This window comes from Ipomoea nil, unplaced genomic scaffold, assembly GCF_001879475.1.
Source record: "Ipomoea nil cultivar Tokyo-kokei standard unplaced genomic scaffold, Asagao_1.1 scaffold1280, whole genome shotgun sequence".
Classification (NCBI taxonomy): domain Eukaryota; kingdom Viridiplantae; phylum Streptophyta; class Magnoliopsida; order Solanales; family Convolvulaceae; genus Ipomoea; species Ipomoea nil.
In genome coordinates, this window is record NW_017617708.1 from 75,032 (window position 1) to 95,391 (window position 20,360).

General features: G+C 33.6%; 1 protein-coding gene across 1 annotated transcript; it reads right to left on the bottom strand.

Annotated features, from left to right (window-relative positions):
- Positions 1-4,242: 4,242 nt before the first annotated feature.
- Positions 4,243-10,540, bottom strand: LOC109184686 (T-complex protein 1 subunit eta). Its single transcript, XM_019334713.1, has 14 exons — positions 10,386-10,540; positions 9,683-9,943; positions 8,905-9,030; positions 8,580-8,783; positions 7,814-7,983; positions 7,530-7,665; positions 7,042-7,158; positions 6,779-6,898; positions 6,077-6,175; positions 5,900-5,989; positions 5,275-5,362; positions 4,991-5,079; positions 4,836-4,910; positions 4,243-4,546 (listed from the first exon to the last, which is right to left on the bottom strand). The coding sequence occupies exons 1-14, from the start codon at positions 10,398-10,400 to the stop codon at positions 4,457-4,459; spliced, it is 1,680 nt and encodes a 559-aa protein (XP_019190258.1). The 5' UTR covers positions 10,401-10,540; the 3' UTR covers positions 4,243-4,456.
- Between the last annotated feature and the right edge of the window lie 9,820 nt (positions 10,541-20,360).

Consider the following 20,360-nt stretch of genomic DNA (forward strand, 5'->3'; position numbering starts at 1 on the left):
CAAAACGGTTCAACATCCAAGGTTACATTAACTATGCAAGCAACCTTTCACATTCCAAGATATTTAAATCCCAATGTAGTTAATAAATTATAGTTTAAATTTTTTTTTTAAACTGACAGAATTCTCTATTAAAGGGAGTTTTTGGCTCTAACGCAATTCCCTAGGGGTGTGGCTATTTTATATAGTAAGATATATATATATATATATATATATATATATATATATATATATATATATATATATATATATATATATATATATATATATTGTTATTTTTTTCGGTTTCAACTGGTTTAAGACGTTAGGGAACCTCTGATTTAAAAATAATAAAAGAAAAATATGAAGAGATAAAAATGTTTTTACTAAAAATAGGAAAAGTGATGAGAATGACTCGTCAAAATGTAATTAAACCCTCGAACTAAATAATGCTTCAATTAAACTCTTAAATTGATTAAAATTGTGCAATTAACATATTTAATAGGTTAATTTTAATGGCATGGCATCATATTCAAAAATAAAATTAAACTAATTTTTTTTTAAAAAATAGAGAAAATTACACTTTTGGTCCTGTAACTATTGTGGTCTTGTTAATTTGAGTACTTGATTTTAAAAACTAACAATTTAGTCCTGTAACTATGCAATTTTTAACACATTTGGTCCTCCCGACCAAATTGCCGGCTAAATGTCGCCGGAATATTTTTATCCATTTTAATATTTTTTAATTCGGGGGCAAATAGGTCATTTCCTTCTTCTTCCTTCTTCTTCCTTCTTCTTCATCCTTCTTCTTGGTTTTCTTCTCCTGGTCTGCAGATCTTGGAGACATGGGTCTGTAAATGGAAGACCAGAATGGTTCTTCATTTTTTATATTGCTCATTTAGTTCACATTGCATTCCATTTTCCATTTCTGTTTCATTAATCCAAACCTATAAATCCCGTATCCCAAGTTTAATTAATTACCCAATTAACTTGTATAATCCAAAGCTGCGGGCAAAGCTCAAATAATGGGTCTCATAGCGCTAAGTATAGGCAGCAAAGAAGCAGAGAGCGAAGAGTCGTTGCAGTAATTCTTCTTGCGTAGCGGTAGCGGCGGCGGAGGGAGGCCGGGAGATGCCAGAAAGGCGGAGGGAGGCCGGGAGATGCCAGAAAGGATTTCCACGACGGAATCCCGCCGGAGAGAAATTAAAGTTCAGGCTGATTCCAAGAAACATGAGGTTCTGCAACTCCGACAAGCTTTCCGGCAATGCACCGTTTATTCTCCCCGGAACAACGCTAAACTCTGTCAGCCCAAAAAGTTTCCCAATCGGGCGACCCATCCCTGAGATTCAATGTGACCACATTATCCCCATCGCAAAAATCTCCGGCGAAGCCACAGGGATCAAAAGTAAATTCCCAGGAATCAAAATGGTTGGACCCCTGCAAATCATCCAAGCATTTTTTTTTTCAACAAACAGAGCAAAGAAAAGAGTAGAAGATGAAGAAAATAAAGAATTTTTTTCCCAGATTTCTTCCTCTTCTTTGTTCGCGTAAAACATGATGCAATGACGAGGAGAGAAGCAGAAAACAAGAACAAATCTCCCCTTTTTTTAGCTTACAATGACCATTTTACCCCCATAAATAAACAATTTTAAAGGAATTATCTTTTTCCGGCAACATTTGGCCGGCGATTTAGCCGGAAGGACCAAATGTGTTAAAAATTGTATAGTTACGAGACTAAATTGTTAGTTTTTAAAATCATGTACTCAAATTAACAAGACCACGATAGTCACAGGAGCAAAACTGTAATTTTTTCAAAAAAATAGAAGTCATCGGCAGGCTTCACCGTACCGTAAGTTCATGGTAATGACGTTGGGGGATTTTCCGGCGAACAAGTTTCTGTTGGTGAGAGTAACAACATGTTTGCTGAACATTGGTGGACTTTGGCTGATAACTTGCTCTTATGGCGTCTTGGATAACTTGCTCGGTTGTCTACGTGTTTTCCGGTCATTTTGGTAAGGTTTTCTGTGTTGGGTGTTGGTAAACTCGTTATTTCTTTTAACCGGTGAGCTGTTCGATTTGTGGATTTTGGCTGATCGTTATTTCCAGTTGGGCTGAGTGCTTGGTTCTGGCGTGTGTTACGTGAAGGTTGTGGACCTTCTGATGGATTCATGTCCTCTTAATGATGCCTTGGAGTTTGGGGGCTTGAGTTCTGCAATGGTGGTTGTATGGCTGCCGGCGAACTCTGGCGTACCGTGTTTTTTCCGGTTAGTTTAGGGCAAGGCGATCTCTGTGGACGAAGAAGCCATGCATCTGCCATGGCAAGTCTTTTTTTTTTTTTTTTTAATTCAAATATAATTATTTTGATTTTATTATTTTAATAATTTTTTTAAAAATATTAATCTATGTGGCATCCATATGGCATATGACTTGAAGGTAACATGTTATTATAAGTCAAAATAATTAATTGTACATTTTTAACAAGTATAAGGGTTCAATTGAATGTTTTTTTAGTTCGAGAGTCTAATTGCATTTTGATATATAGTTGGAGGGTTTATTTGACCCTTATCTCAAAAAAAATAATAGTTTAGAATGTGTTAAATGACAAAAATGATAATCTAAGATTAAATTTGAAATTATCACTAAAGATAATGGACGTCTGACAGAATTAACTCCATGAAATTGTATTATCTTTTTATCTTTACAAGCAATTTAACTTGTCTGGATATGTGATTATAAATTAAATGGTATGTATATGCATTATTTCACCATACCATACTTCGAAAAGGGAACAATGAAAATATGAAATATATTACACATAATTATTCTTATGTTTCATTATTTATTTTTTCTAAAAAAATGTAACAATTATTTCATATGTTTTTTTAGATTGTTATGGATTGTGGTCGAAACAGGATGGGGTTTGGGTGGAGTCTTTTTTATTGGGACGACACCATATTGGGGGTAGTTATGTTTGCCAAACAAGGGACGCATACAGTTCGTGAAACCGAAGCTATGGGAGCTAGAGAAGCGTTGAGTTAGATAAAGGAGAAGGGGTGGAGGAGAGTTATTCTCGAGACTGATGCCTAGATTGTCACTCAAGCTGTCGCGGGGGGAACTAATATATGTCCCTTTGGCACTATTATTGAAGATATTCAGGAGCTGATGCGACAACTTCCTATGGTCTCTTTCCCGTTTGTACCTAGAAGGAAGAATATGGTGGCTCATACTCTTGCAAAGCATGCTCTAAATTGTGTTGGGACTCAAAGAATTGAGCTTTATGATTATATTCCTCGTTTTTTGTCTATTCCTGTTTGTAAGAACACTGCTTCTACTTGATATATGAAATGTTTTGTTTTTCAAAAAAAAAAAAAAAAGGAAAAAAAGATTGTTATTAAATAATGGAATAAGGTCAAATAAACCATCCAACTATATACCAAAGTTCAATTAGAATCTAAAACTAAAAAAACTTTCAATTAAACTCTTAAACTTGTTAAATTTTTGCAATTAACACATTTAACAAGTTACCAAAAGGTAACCGATCAACTTTACTTACATAACATCTTATGTGGAATCCTACTTAAAAATAATTTAAAAAAATATTTTTTAACTAATTAAAAAAACTTTTTGACGTAATTTGACACAAAAACTTCCGATAAGCTTCTTCGTCGATCCATGGTAGCTATGGCAAAGAAGTCATGGCAGCCAAGTTGCCATGGACAACTGGCAAGCTGCCATGGTGAGCTCCGCGGGCGGAGAAGCCCATTCTTCGTCCATGGCAACTTGTCTGCTATGGTTTTTTTTTTTTAATTAAAATGTTTTATATAAATAAATATTATTATATTAATTTTTATAAAAATATAATTTTTTAAAAATGTTAATCTAAGTGACATCTTATGTGGCATTGGTAGGTTAAATAAATTAATTGTACAATTTAACAAGTTTGGATCTAGTTAAAAAATTTTTAATTGGATTAGTTGTAATTAATTGTAAATGCTCCATAATAGAACTTATGATATAGCGCATTTTGATTAGCTACGTGTCAAAACAAAATATTTCTTTAATAATTTAATTAAACAACCAACTAGTCATAGAGTATTATGCCATGTCAGAAGTTTTTTAACTCACTGAACTCATCATTCTCAATTGGAACTACAAGAAGGAACAAAGACACACACAAAAAAAAAAAAAAAAAAAAAAAAAAAAAAAAAAAAAAAAAAAAAAAAAAAACTGTCAAAGAGATCCGAAAACAAAACTGCAGATCCAAACTGTCAAAAATTCTGATCCAGTGGACCAATAATAAGTGCCAATTCCTGAACATTAACATACAATCACACCATGAAATGAGCCAACTCAAATCCTCTCCATTTTCTATAGTATTTAACTTTTGTTTTCTTGAAACAGAAAATCAGGGGAAATTGTAAAAATTAGGTGGAGAAGTAGAGATAATTAGCTGACAAGAGATGCTTCAAACAACAAAAACTTATCGCCTCCGCATACCACGACCACGGGGTGCAAATCCACGCCCTCTGCCGCCCATGCCACCTGCAGCTTCTCCCTGGGCACTCTCAGACTGCATAGGAAGACAATGGATTATCGTTCCCAAATGGTTCGAGTATAGAAAACGTGAACAAAATAGCCGTGCTACAACAGAAAGTGATAAAATATTTACATGATATAAACTAGTTAACAAGTACATAATATATAGCCTGGACAAATGGTAGTATATGGGGTCATAACCACCGTCATCCAAAAAGAACCGATATTAACTTAAGAGGAATGGTAAAATGTCGTATTGCCAATATGTTTATATATTAGAGCAATGGAGTTCAACGTAAAATGGTAAGCCCGAAACAAATTACCTTGGGGTTCTTCACTGTTTCATCCACACTTAGGATAAGGCAAGCTGCTTCGGTAGCTGCGTTTATGGCATTTATCTGAAAAGAGATCAAGATTTGTAATTTAAAAGACACTAGGAAAGCAAGAAAGAAATAAAAACCGGTGAAAGTCAATGCACCTTCACAACAGATGGTTCCCACACAAAATTAGCAAAAGAATCGGCTATTCCACCGGTATTGATATCCACTCCATAAGGTGCACCCTCACCTGTTTCACGGACTTGCAGCATTAATAACAAACAAATCTAAAGAGGAAAGGTTATAGAACCACTATCTTAAAAAGTATATATACAAAGTTAAAAATTAAACTTAACTAAGAAACTAAATTCCAAAATAAATACCATAAATCCTAATCGGCCAAACTTCACATACCAATATATCAACTAAATATAAGTAGGCTCACCTGATTGGAGGGCATGTTTTTGTCTAAGTTTGTTCAACACATCAGTTGCATCAAAACCAGCATTGTCACACAGTTGGCGTGGAATAATCTGCATTCAGAAAAACAGAGTTTTTTTTTTTATTAAAAAAAAAAAAAAAAAAAACATGCACAAACACACAATAACAATTTTATTTAAAAAAAAAAATTATTTCAGAAAACTCAATGTAACAGCAAAAATATCACATTATCCCATAATTACATATTGTTCACACATCTATGATGAAGAAACTAGCACAGCATGGGAACCCTAACAATCATAAAACTTTTAATGGAATAATGACATTAGCAAGACAAATATGTTCAGGAATTGAAATAAGCCAGGGACAAAAAAATGGCATATATAACAAAGAGCATTCATTAATTTGCAATAATAAAACATATGGCCTGCTTTGCTCACTGCAACCAAGAAACTTCAAGCCTACACAAACACATTGGGATAGACATCTGAACATACTGAAACACTGTTTTATAAATAAAAACAATGCAGAAAAGGGTAAATAAATACTCTGTAACGCTCCAGTACAAGGCACAGATTAAACCATTCACACAACTAAAATTAAACACAAATCAGTACACGATGTACTACCTCAAGGGCTTTGGCATATGAGTTTATAAAGAGTTGAGATTTCCCTTTTATTGTGCGTGCATGCTGCCTTAAATAACGGCTAATCTCCATCTGCACCCAGCAATATATTTCATTATCAAGTTGTTGAGATCATTGAAATCAGATACGGAGAATTACATAATGGTGCTAAGGTCTTACATCTATCGCGCCACCACCAGCAACAACAGTAGAGTTTTTCATAGCTCTTCTAACAATCATAATTGCGTCGTGCAAACTTCTCTCAGCTTCTTCAATGAACTAGTATAACTCAAGAAGTCAAATTAGGATCACCAAATAAAACAAGGGCATAATATTTAGTCATTATTTTATCAAATTAAATTCCACTATAACTCTTTTTTTATCAGATCAAAGAACTCAGTATCCACACTTAGCTACACACATCATGAATTCACAGCTATTCCTATTCAATATCATTAGCATGCTTCTAATAAACGTACTAAAGAAATTTTATTAAATTATGTAATTTGACTCATTTTCAACTTTAAGATTGGACACTAGAAATTTCAAATTTTTTGAAAAAACTTAGGCATTCAAGAAGTACATTAAAATATCATTTTTAGAATATAACTTTTGTAAGAATTTAGTGAATAAACAAAATACATTAAAATACTAAAAATAATAAAAATTCAAACTTCAGAATCTTCACAATGGTAATAATACTACCAAAATAAATTAACTGTAGATTACATTTGGTGCAAGGGCATTCAATTCATTTTTGTTGGGAGTGCAACCACAGAATATGGGGAGCTAAAAGATGAATGTGAACATCAGCAATCACTCCCTTAAACAAATGCTTTTTAAGTGTCCCAAAAACATATGTTAGTGTGCAATAATATCTACCTGATCAGCTCCACCACGAAGAACAATGGTAGCAGTCTTGCCAGATGGGCATCCACTAAATATGTTGAACCGCTCATTTCCTACTTGCCTCTCCTCAAATGTCTCACATGATCCAAGAACCTTCTCCACAGAAAAACACAGTTGGTAAAACATAAACAAAAAAGGATCCTGAATATATTAGAGCATGCTTGCCATAGTATTTTTTAAATGTATGGGAATATAAAATAAAAATAAAATAAATTTAAAAAAAAAAAAAAAAAAACCTCATCAATAACGTTGTTCACAGTTGTCTGTACTGTTCCACCAGTAGCAGCTGCCACCCTCTGCAGATCCTCCTCAGTAACACGGCCAGCACAGAATATATCCCGATCTGCAAAATACTGGCCACAGAACAATTTGATCAATACATATTGATCTCCATTAGAGAATAACTTAAAATGATACAATCTTCCTTGCAAAGGCATAGTGTTTTTGGGAAATGGCAGCACCGTAGGAACACATTATAATTGAAATTTGTGGATGAATAAGGACTGAGGTAGTACAGATAATTAAATGTTCTAATATCCACATGGGAAACTTAGATTTAAATGGTATACATAAAATTGAAACTTCTATATAGCTTTGTGAATAAATACACCAAACAGCAGGACAGAATCAGAGCATAAACAAATTATAGTATGAGTGCTACTTTTCCTTTGAAAATCAAGGTGAAAAATAATTACAACTATAAGTTACAAAGCTTTCACCAAACCTGTGTAGCCAGATCACCAATAGCAAGTCGAGACAAAACAACTTTAGCCCCACTCTTGACACATTTATCCAACTTGTCATAAATGATATTCCACTCTGCATCAACTATTGATTGATACTGTGATGGATCGGAAAGCCTGTTATAGACAATGGTTATGTAAGCTAAGCACTGGGAGTTTCAATCATGTGACTTGTGATAATAATAATAATAATAATAATAATAATAATAATAATAATAACAATATTCAAAAGAAAATCTAAATATTATTTCCAAAATAATGATACCTTATCTCTGCATTTTCTTTCTCTGATTTCAGTTCCAACTCTATGTTGAGTAAAAGTATCTTGGGATTTACAAACTTCTTAGGCTGTTGTTCAAAACCAGCATACGAAAATGTCTTCTTGAAGGCAACACCATTTACAAGGAATGAATCCCGCATAGTACCTCCAGGAACCTACATATTTTATTTTAAAAGAATAAAGCGTAAGCATACATTCACATCATTAAAATAAGCATTGAAAAAGATACAGAGGCACATAAATATAAAGGATGAGAAAACAAGGTTATATTATATAATGCAACTCTCAAGATGGATCACATGGGTATCCAGTTTCAATTAAAAAATCTCCGTAATAACCTCAACATCTTCTTTTTTACACTCCCAGGCACACATAACACTTTGTGAGTAAAGCAACCATACATGAATATGTTATTAATGTGATGTCACACACTGTACCATCCACAGATCACAGTAATGTCAATTTTTAGGTTTGTACTCACAAAATAATAGTAGTATACCCTTCCCAATAATATCAAGCTTTTTAAACTCAAAACTTCAACATGAAAGAAGAATTTTCAGAGCATTAAATATGTAATGTGTCTAAACAAGCATTAGCATCAGTGAACTCATTCATGTAGCATAAGTTGTCCAAGTGTCAGAAAGCATAAATGAGGAGACCCCATGCCAATTAAGCAAACAAATCAAACCACTTCAAAGCCACATCCATCAAAGTCAGCTAAATCTAGTAGGCCTCAAAATATAAGTTATACCTTCTTGATTCCAATCATATTCAGCCTGTCTTCATTTCCAATTGCAATAACAGCATCAACAACCATGGATGCAAAAAACTCCTTCTCCCCACCAATGAGTTTTGATGATAATGTTGTCGCAGCACATTTAGCTAGCAGATTTTTCTTTTCATCCATGCTCTTTCCCTCTATGCTAATAGCCAATTCTTTCACTTTCTCAGTAGCCTATCATAGCTTAAAGGATGTTAGAAATACGCACAAGGTATCATGACCCAACCTGTTCTAACTTAAGACTGCAGGCAACAACCCCACCACATTATGGGGGAGGGTGGGCAAGAAAACCTACCAAATTGCAAGCAGTTCGGAAACTGCGAATCAGATTTTGAGGGTGCACTCCATCTTCAATAAAAGGCTTGGCTTCCTTCAGAAACTCTCCTGCAAGCAGAACAACTGTAGTTGTTCCATCCCCAACCTGCAAGAATGAAATATTTGATTAGAATACCAAAAGGAAAGCAACAGTTCTATTGCAATCACAACATGAAGGCAACAATTCTGAACTTAAGGCAAGGCATACATATAGTAGAGAAAATTACACAGGAATGGGAACAGTTCAGTACATGCTGTGTCTAAAAGAAAACCTGCATCGTTTAGTCTCTTAATGATATAAGATTCATATAAGGATCATATATTAATCATTAGGTATTCTCTATTAAGAACACTCCCAACCCACCAATTGCATTTGAAAAAATTCATGACTAAGATTAAATTTTTTATTGCTGTAGAAACTGAAGCACAGAGCAAAACATAACCACATAATGTACGCCTTGATTTAATTAATTGTTTAGATGCTACAGCCTACATGCCTCTTCGAAACATTAAAAAGGAGTAAATCCTATGCTCCCACCATTCACATTCAGCATCTCCTTTACTATCAGCCCAAAAATATGGACTACTTTGATAAAGCAAAAACCCTGATCCTAAACTATCAGTAGCATTTTGATTGGGAATCAATGATGCTACCATCACTTTTAATAGTGCAGGCCCACTCTTAGAAGAAACACCTAACAATTTTCAAATTCATCAAAATATATAGAGAGAGAGAAACAAGAAAGACCATATAATACCTCAGAATCCTGAGATTTGGCAATATCAACAAGTATTTTTGCAGCAGGGTGAACAATGTCCAAAAGCTTCATTATGGTAGCACCATCATTCGAGATAGTAGTGTTTCCCTTATCATCGTGGATCAACTTGTCCATACCCCTTGGACCAAGGGTAGTCCTCACTACATCTGCCACAGCCATACATGCATTTATGTTGCTTACTAACTGTGCCTTCCCTTGAGAAGTATCTGTCCCTTCCTTTAGCAATATGATTTGCGGTTGCTGTAGAACAATCACCACCAAATTAAAGAATAATACAATACTAAACAAATCCAAGATGCAACAACATTCAAGGTTTCACTACACAGTCTAACAGGTTGATTGGTAAAGTAATATATCAAGAAATATAATCTTCTGCCCACCAAAACATAGCTAAAGAAATTACATTTCGTATAACTGAGCTTAAACGGGGTTAAATACCAATTACATTATGAACTATTTCTACTTCCATTACCTTCCCATCCCCATATAAACTTTTAAGAAACTTAAGGCGTGCATTGAAAAATAGGAATTATACTACAAACTCGAATTCCTGAGTTCCTGTTTCCTACTTTCATCTTGCATATTGTGTCCAAAAAAAAAAAAAAAAAAATTAATACTCCGTAAATAATAATAAAATCCATGGCGTCTGAGAGGACGGGATAGGGAGAAAGAGAACGCTTACAAGCATAGCCGCCATTCTGTTGCCGATCTGAACAATCAACCTCTCGAATTACGCACTGAAAGTGTTTGGCGGAGTGTTAATACAGAAGAAAGCAGTGAGAATGACTAGGGTGTAGGGTTCTAGTTCCTTCTTCTGCAGAAGCTTGCGAAGGGAAATGAAACTTTTGAATTAATTCAACTGTGGCCCCTAAACGCTTGAGTTGTCACATTTAACTCCACAAATATTCAAATAATAATATAGTTAATGGCCAATTTGGTCCCTTAACTATAGTAAAATTATCGATTTGGTCTTCAACTATCATCTTTACCAAATTAAGTCATCAAGTTTAAGAATTTTACCTAATTTTATCATCAGTTATCATCCTACGGGCTACGAAGGACAAAATTGAGTAAGATTTTCAAATTTGATGACTTAATTTGATATAAATGATAGTCGCTAATCAAATTAGTAATTTCGATATAGTCAAGGGACCAAATCAGTCATTAACTCAATAATATATGTTACACCTTCATCCATAAAATAGTATAATGTTATTATGTGACATTTGGTTTATAGAATAAGCATGGAATTAAATAATATTTTATGAAACATGTCTATCTTGGTTTTTTTTTATGTACAATGTAAATTATATATATACTCAATAGAATGAAACAAATATATGAAATATGTCTCAGTCTAAAAAGTAAAAAGCCAAGTAAAAAATAATGATTCGTAATCTACAAAGCCTAGTGAATTCAAAACTTGAATTCCAGAGAGAGAGAGAGAGAGAGGAAGAAGAAGGAGGAGGAGGAAAGGAGTAGAAAGAGGGGAAGGATGAGAAGAAGAAGGAGGAGGAGGAGAAGAAGGAGAAGAAGAATAAGGAGGAGGAGGAAGAAGAAAAGAACAAGAAGTAAAAAAAAAAAAAAAAAAAAAAAAAAAAAAAAAAAAAAAAAACAAATGAATGAAACTTGTACAATGAAATACAAATCTTACAAAAACTAGCAACAAACGTATGTACACCAATGATGAGCTCAATTTCCTTCAAAGTTTAAAAGGAAATGTGAAAATCATCCAACAGATAAGCTATTTGTCTCATAGACAAAACCAATAGGGTGCTTCGTACTCACTACCACGATCGCTTCTGACCTTCTTAATCCTTCGATTAAGTTAATTTTCCACTTCATTCTTATAAAGAATATACTAGTTTTTTTACGTGCATTGCGCGATTGGGATAATGCCCATTTTTTTTTTAAATAAGTACTTTAAAGTATATTAAGGCAGGATTAACTAAAGAATATAATCAATTGATGAATTTGAATGTAAAAATTTTTACATTTGAGAAAAATAAAGACAATATAACTAATGAAAATATTTCTTTTAATTAATTTATTGATAATTAATAATTTTTTTTTCACTGAATAAAGACATTGTAAGGATAATGTAGCGAATATAATCAATTAATAAATTTGAATATAAAAAATTTTTATATTGAAGAAAAATAAAGACAATATAACTAATAAAATTATTTCTCTTAGTTAATTTATTGATAATGAATATTTTTTTTTTTTTGAATAAAGGCATTGTGGACACATAATTATAAATTAAAGAAATGCATATGTATTATTTTTTGTTGTAACTACTAAATTATTATTTATATATATATAATTTAATAAGAGTAAAATAGAGTACTAATAATGCCAACTTTGATTGGGATGAGATTCGAACCTAAGACCTTTTTCTATTGAAATCAATGAGTAAGTTAACGGTGAACTAACGGCAATTCTTAAAATTTTAACGGAATTAGTAACGGTGTGTGGGTATTTTAGGAAATTTTAGTGTAAAATTTAAATCTGATCAATCTTTCAATCAATCTGAGTCATTCATTTGATTAAAATCTGTGACCGCCATTTTTTCTACCCATTATAGGCCTAACTCTCTTGGGCTCTTATTAGTATAGTATATAGTAGATATTTATCGACGACTTCACCTTTGCTCTTAAGCAAATACACATAGCAGTATCGTGTGTTATCGTCAATAAACGTGATAAAATATTTATTACCACCGCGCGATTGTATTGATCTAAAATCACATACATCGCTATGAACCAACTCAAGTGGTTTCGTTTTCCTTTCAATCGATTTAAAAGGAATTTTCGTTTGTTTTGCCTCAACACAAATCTCACATGTGTTCTTATCAACTTGAAATGCAGAAATACAGGACCGTCCCTGGCCAGGGCCAGCGCACAGGGTCCCCAAATTTTGGGGGCCCCAAATATCACATACGTAGTATATATGTGCATTGTGCCCCTAAATTTTGGGGGCACTTTTATTAAAAAAAAAAAATTATTATTTTATATTTATATTTTATATATTAGTATAGGTGTAATTTATGTATAAAGAAATCAAGACGGTCTAAAATTCAAAAAAGTTTATATTCCTAATTCTTAAGGACTTGATTTACGTATAGAATTGTAGTCCTATAACTTATAGGAATTGAGACGGGCCTATTTGATTATAGTAAAAATTATTATATATAAAGAGTAAAAAATTACTCTTATTCCTATTATAATGCATAAACGCAAGATTTGTATTAACAACGCAAGAATTCGGTCCCAGTAATCATTAATTTAAAGTGCGTTGTTTCTGCCTTTTGGCATCCTCAATTTTTTTATTCTTCATGATAAAAGGATGAAGGTATGTAAATAATTAAATATTTTAATTCTTTATTTTTATTCAAAATTTTAAAATTATTAATTCAATGACTAACCCTGGCTAGGATTTTTTTTGATTGGTGAATAACAATCTAATTTCTTGTATTTTTATACTACAATTGCAATATTAATTAGTTTTGACTATTTTCATTACTGTTGTTTATGTATAAAGAAGTTTTTTAAAGTTAAAGTTGTTGAAATCTGACTTTATGACCAACTATATTGTAAAAAAGACTCAATGGATTGGTGAATAATTTTACATCTAAATATGACTGAAGAAGAATAAGAATGTCACTTTTCAAGTGAAATTTTGAATAATAAATTTTTTATAGACTATTATATATTTTGGTACAATACAATACATCTGTTATATATTTACAATTATACAAAAAGGGGGTCAATGTTAATTTTCATACAAGACCCCAATTTTCTTAGGAACGCCCCTGCAGAAATATGGTCCAAGTTAATTAATCTACGTATAGAATTAGAATTAACGTGACACAGTCTACCGTGCCACAAACACGAAGACTCAAGTAAGTAGGCTGAATTAATAATGTTTTTATTAATCGCGGTTATTGCATCGAGCTTAAAAAGCCCATCTAGCACATAACTCTTGCCTACGTACATTCCCGATTTCGACAAAACAACTCCGTTTGACTCAAACACTAATCGGAAGTCATTCTTGTTCAACAATGAACTAGAAACTAAGTTCTTCCGTAGCTCCGGTATGTACAAGACGTTGTTCAGAGTCAGCTCTCTCCCAGAGGTCATTCTAAGAACCACTTTGCACATGTCTTCCACAGTAGATTGAGCAAAGTTCCTCATTCATACCTTCCTACTATTAGTCGTCTCGAAGGTAGTAAACAACTCACGGTTGTAACACATATGTCGGGTCGCACCCGTATCAATAAACCATTCCGTTTGGTTCGAACCAACCAGGTTTACCTCGGTCACCATTGCCGAGAGGATGATTTCAGACTCATTCTGATTGACTTGCACCATGTTAGATTCCAAATAATCATTCTTCCTCTTAAGTGCTTTACAATCAGTCCACTTGTGGCCCATAATGCCACAAGTGAAGCATTTTCCGTAGAATTGCTTCTTGAAGTCCTTTCTACCCAAAGGCAACAAATGGATACCAGATTCCACTTGAAAGGCTTCACTCACGATCATTCCTTCGTCAACTTGACTTAGGACGATCCCGGAATCCACCATCTTGTATTCAAGTAATCGGCTAGTGACAAACATTTTTGCCTTAGCATCATCACTCTTATACTCCAGGTCCAAAGATTCCCACAACGAGTCACACAAACCATTTAAAACATAGTTTAGGCATATGAAAACCAAATAGTTCCAAATCCTTACTATGCTAACGGTTTGAGCGTTAGACTCATGTTCCTTTCCACTAGGAACCATCTCTGTCAAGAACCATGACATGCTGAAAATCATTAGGTTGTACAACATTTTAAGTTGCAACCCTTCGAAATTCAACTCTATGAATTGCCATGGTCTTTCGACCAATCCACAAGGTATCGTCCCGTGTGCCTTCATCATAGGGATATACCCTTTGATGTCACCACCGGTCTCCGAACCAAAGCTCACCGGGGTTTTGGATTGTGCAACTACGTTGCCGATCCGACCAAACGAATGTGCACCACGAGCAACATTCATGGTTCCACCACTCGTGGAATCCATCGATTTAATCACCAAAAATTAATCGGTTTTAAGATTGTTGGAAATTGGTGAATAAATCGATACACAAAATATATATATAACAAATATATATTTATGCCGAAAATTGGAATTTAATTTATAGAAAATTAATTCCAACCAATTTTGGTACAAAACCAAAATTACATATATATACAACGTATATATATTAATCAAATAGGTATTTATTTTATCAAAAAATAGTCCCACCACAACTAGTACGAAACTAATACAAGGAATTTAATTTCCACGAGATTAATCCAACCACTTGGTACGAAACCAAGAACAAAACATAAAACAAGAAGGGTTTCTAACCTGAGGTTTTAACCCAACGAGAAGAAAACGAAGAAGCAGAAGTCCGAGTCGTGTGTACACACACTCTTTTTAAAACCGATTCGCCACCTCCAGATGGTGCTAGGAGCGTTGTAGCGTCAGTCTCCTAAGATAAAATGGATTACGATGTTGGCGTTCGAGCACTCAAACCCAAAGCCCGACGAACAAGAACACAAGTTAAGAACTCCGATTTTTTACGGAAGTGTTGGTAGAATCTCTTTGTAAGAAATAACTTTTGAGAGAAGATGATAGAAAAATATGATTTTGCAAGTTAAAAAACCAACGAAAACATTCTACCCAACACATAGGTTTTTATAGGGAAAGGAGGAATTAGTAGCCCACTAATGACACATTAAACCAATCATAAATCTAATTTAATAATTAGATTAAAACGTTTGAAACGGTCATACTTATTATCATAATAATATCAACGGTCACGGATTTAATATCCGATTAATTCGTATCGACCATAACGACCCGTTTCAAAAATATCCGAGTGACCGAGAAGTCTGTATAAACCCGAATGTTTAACGAATTGGGACCAAAAACCACACCCAGGTAGTCAACAAACACCGAAACGGTGCAGCACGAATCAATACATATAGCATTGACTCGTACACACCAAATCTACAGCACGAAAGATGCCAAACCAAAGTTTCGTGCTTATAGAAACCAAAGCTCCAAATTGAGCTTTCAATTCGTACAACACGAATCTTCAAATCCCAATCTTCCTTAATTAAGCTTAGCTTAATCAAGCTTAATCATTCTTTAAGCTTAATTAACTTAACAAATTAAGCTACATCATCATGCCTTATTGGCACGAACCAACAACATAAGCTTAAAGATTTGACTCCTCTCAAATATATTCACTTGAGAATCAATTTCTCATTCACCTATTACCCATTTTGAGCGTACATTATATCAAATTCTTCGTATCACTACGAAGAATTCGAATCTACTTTAACCCAACCCAAATCGAAAGTGAATTTCACATATATTTGTATCACAAAATAATCACTCAAAATACCATGTTTAACTAAAAATTTCAACAATTTGTATCTTATTATTGACTTATTGTCACGCCACTCCATAGATTTGAAAAAAAACAAAAAAAAAAAACAAAAAAACAAAAAAAATAAGGAAGAAAACATTGACAGGCGCCATCTTAGGATTTGCCATAAACCTTCCCTAAGCTAGTTGTGTCTCAAGTGCTCTCCGATTCATATGCGAATGTATCATTATCAGTCCATAAAGAAACATAATTGAATAAGCTTCACCAAAGTACGTGTCGAAAGATAATCTGTGGTTTAAATTAAAGAAAGAGACTACCAAGTGTTCAATTTTATCACAATATCATACGAAGCAATTAATTTGATTGCAACATTTGTACGAGCTGCAATACACACACATATATAATACTCAGTTCTTGTGCGGTTGGGTGTGTCTCGTGTGATTGTGTGATTAAATCTAAACCATTGATCTTGTCTAAATCAACGTCCAAGATTAACAATTATTAAAAAAACGCAGTGACAATTTGGTCTTTTTGCATTTAGGTCAAATTTAAGGTGCGTGATTTTCCTTCTTAAGGTGTGTGAATTTTTTTCTTAATGTGCATGATTTGTGTGCTTAAGGTGTGTTAGTTGTTGAAACTTAAGATGCGTTATTTGTATACTTAAGGTGCGCCAGTTGTTGAAACTTAAGGTAGACCATTTTAAAACTTTAGGTGCGTGGTTTGTGTACTTAAGGTGCGCCATTTTAAAAATTTAGGCGTATGATTTGTATTCTTAAGGTGCTTTATTTTGTGCTTAAGGTGCGTGATGTGATTTGTGTACTTAAGGTGCACCATTTTAATGTTTAAAGTGCGTCTTTTTGTGTTAACCGCACAATCGCACGAAAAGTTATCTTTGCACATGATCCACTCCACACACATATATATATATATATATATATATATATATATATATATATATATATATATATATATATATATATGATCTCTAATTATTTCATTTATATATTAATTAACTTTAAAATACATGCTAACTACATCAAGTATTTAATAAATTTAAGCATAAGCACTTGTATATCAATACAGCAATACTTATGCACAAAACATTGAAATTAATATATCCATAAAAAGCAAATTAAATAAATAATAATAAATAATTTACTAAGACTTTTAGTATAATTTCTACTGTGGTCATTACTGAGATAGTCATTATACTGTGATCATTATTACAATGTAGTATATCTCCATATATACTTTCTCAACCTATATATTCAAGCACATTTGAGAGTGCTATAACTATGTCGCTTGACTATAAGATCTTTATACTAACGCCATCCACATTAGTTGATTTTGGACCATATAAGAAAAAGTGAGTGATGTGGATGAGAGAGAATAAATGAGGTCTTCTGTTTAAAAAAAAAAAAAAAAAAAATGAGGTCTTCCTGCAAACCTGAGTTTTTTGTAGGACCCGCTGGAGAGAGAAAGGGGAATGGAAAACCCTGCTCGCGTGCGGGGGCACACAGCTCGTGTCCAATTGGGCACATCAGCTAATTGACTTTTTTTTTTTTTGATCAAAAGGAGGGGGTTACCCAAAATAAACAAGAAGAAACAACGAGGTCTCACTACCCGTCACGCGGGGATCTACGACTGAACTTGGCACCAATCTGGTCCTGGAAAATGACGTCCCGTAAAGCTTGAGGAGGCTCCTCAAGAAGTTGGAGCCCGAGCATATGTGATAAAGCCATCGTCGCCAATTTATCCGCTGCTCGGTTCACCTCTCGGTACGCATGCTAAAGCGAACTTCTTCCAACGTAGCGGCCTCTTTCATGCAGTGCCCTAGAATATTACTTCGCTGCGCTACCTCATCCGAACTCTTGCTTAGGCTCTCGATAGTGGTTTTCGAGTCACCTTCAATCACCAGTCTTCTAACACCGACTTCCTTTGCCAAGCGGATTCCTAGCAGCACCGCCCAGGCTTCAGCTACTGCAATCTGGCAACGCCCAATGTTGTGCATATAGCCTCCACACCAATCTCCGTTAGCATCTCTTAGCATACCTCCGCACCCTGCCTCTCCATTACTCTTTCGACATCCATCTATGTTGATCTTGTACCAGCCATGCGGTGGTTTCTCCCAGGCTACCAAAAGCTCGACAAAATGCGTGGCGGAGCGCTCTGGATTTCTACGTTTAGCAAAAGTCTCTGCTACCTCGGAGTTGTACTTGCGAAGCCAAGCGTGCTTGTAATCCGCTGCCACCCCCTTACCGTTGAAGACTTCGTCGTTCCTCCAACGCCAGAGCCACCATAGCCGGATGCCAAAACGCTCCGGCCACCCATTATCGAAGCCATGCTAACGAATTGACTTTTTGTAGCTAGGCGTCATACCTTTCTTTTATTTTTTATTCTTTTTTTCTTCTTTTTCCTTCTTCTCTCCCCTCTTCTCTCTCTTATTAGTTGACATATCAAAATCACTCCAAATTTTTTTTATTAAGAATTCCCTAACTAAAATTGGATTTTTTGTATATTATAACTAGTTTTTTACGTTTGCGTATTTAAATAGGTAATTCTTCTCCCAAAGGTTGAGTCCCAACCCCAAGGGCCCCCCACACTCCGACCCGACAGAGCATTGTGGGAAGTTGTAAATCACGGTGACTTAATGGTTCAGCAGACAGGGCCAAATGCTGATACGCACAAGGAATCTGCCCACTTTGGACATAATTCCCGCACTGCCGCCGCCGAGGTTCAAACCTTGGTCTCTTCTCCCAAATACTACCCACTAAACCATTGAGCTAAGCCCGTGCGAGTTAAATAGGTAATTCTAAGTTTACAAATGCAAGATAATATAGTCAAGATTGATTATAATTGTCAATAAAATAATTGTATAGGTATAGTTGAAACCAAATACGTGACATAAGGGAGAACAAATTAAATAAAAATTAGGGCATAAAATATTAAATATATACTAATATTGTTTGAGGAGATTCCGACATTAGGATTTGTGGTTAAGTTCTATTAAGACTTTAATATTAGAATTAGATTAATGGTGTAGTTATAATTCTATATTAGACTTTAATATTAGAATTAGACTAACGGTGAATTAACGGAAAAGTTAAATGGATAATCATATAATTAAGGATAAATTAGAAAATCTTAAAAGAAAAAAATTAAAACCTGAACAATATGAACCATTCATTTGATTTAATAATTTGGCGGTCATTTTTTCTACCCAATGTTAATAATTGAATAAATTCGCTGGTCAAATCCGCTAGTATAATCCGCTAAGGCTAACCGCTGATTGTCAAACAAGGACATTGCGAGGTAGTTTTCACTTCAATTTGTTGTGTGATTTGAATACTCTCTTTGTCACAAAATCTCTCAAGTAGTTAATATGGTTGGCTTTATTAATTATATTTTTTTTAATTTTTTCATGGTATTAATAAAATATTTGGTAAATAAATATATAGCATTATTTTGTATTATAACTTTGATATTTAATTAGAAAAATAGTGCACAAGAAAGATAATAGATAATGTAGTGAATATAATCAATTGATGAATTTGAATGTAAAAATTTTTACATTTGAGAAAAATAAAGACAATATAACTAATGAAAAGATTTCTTTTAATTAATTTATTGATAATTAATATTTTTTTTCACTGAATAAAGACAGTGTAAGGACAATGTAGCGAATATAATCAATTAATAAATTTGAATATAAAGAATTTTTATATTGAAGAAAAATAAAGACAATATAACTAATAAAATTATTTCTCTTTTTTAATTTATTGATAATGAATATTTTTTTTTTTGAATAAAGGCATTGTGAACACATAATTCTAAATTAAAGAAATGCATATGTATTATTTTTTGCTATAACTACTAAATTATTAGTATAGTAGATTTACCTATTTTAAGAATAGCAAAGACAAGGAAAGTAGCCTAAACATAATATTTATCTAACGCAATCAGATGAGCAATAAAAAATGACTTTGTCGGATGATATTATAAGACTAGTTTTGGAAGAATTAAATTTGTCATGGATATCTTATGGTGTGACTCGTGTGAGACTTATTTAAAAAATAAAAAATAAAAAAATCCAATGCCTTTCCGTCATTTGTATAGCAAGAGATCATCGGCCATTAGGCAATCAACGTACTACTTAGATAATTATGAATATTTATGATTCATCGAATATAATAATATTACACATCGAAATATACATATATGTACATCATGC

Bases quoted from the DNA above. Each gene is read 5' to 3' on its own strand.
- LOC109184686 (XM_019334713.1), bottom strand. The intron at 6,176-6,778 runs GTAGATATTATT...GAGTTATACTAG, and splicing joins TTCGTGGTGGAGCTGATCAG to TTCATTGAAGAAGCTGAGAG. The intron at 4,547-4,835 runs GTAATTTGTTTC...CTTCCTATGCAG, and splicing joins AAACAGTGAAGAACCCCAAG to TCTGAGAGTGCCCAGGGAGA.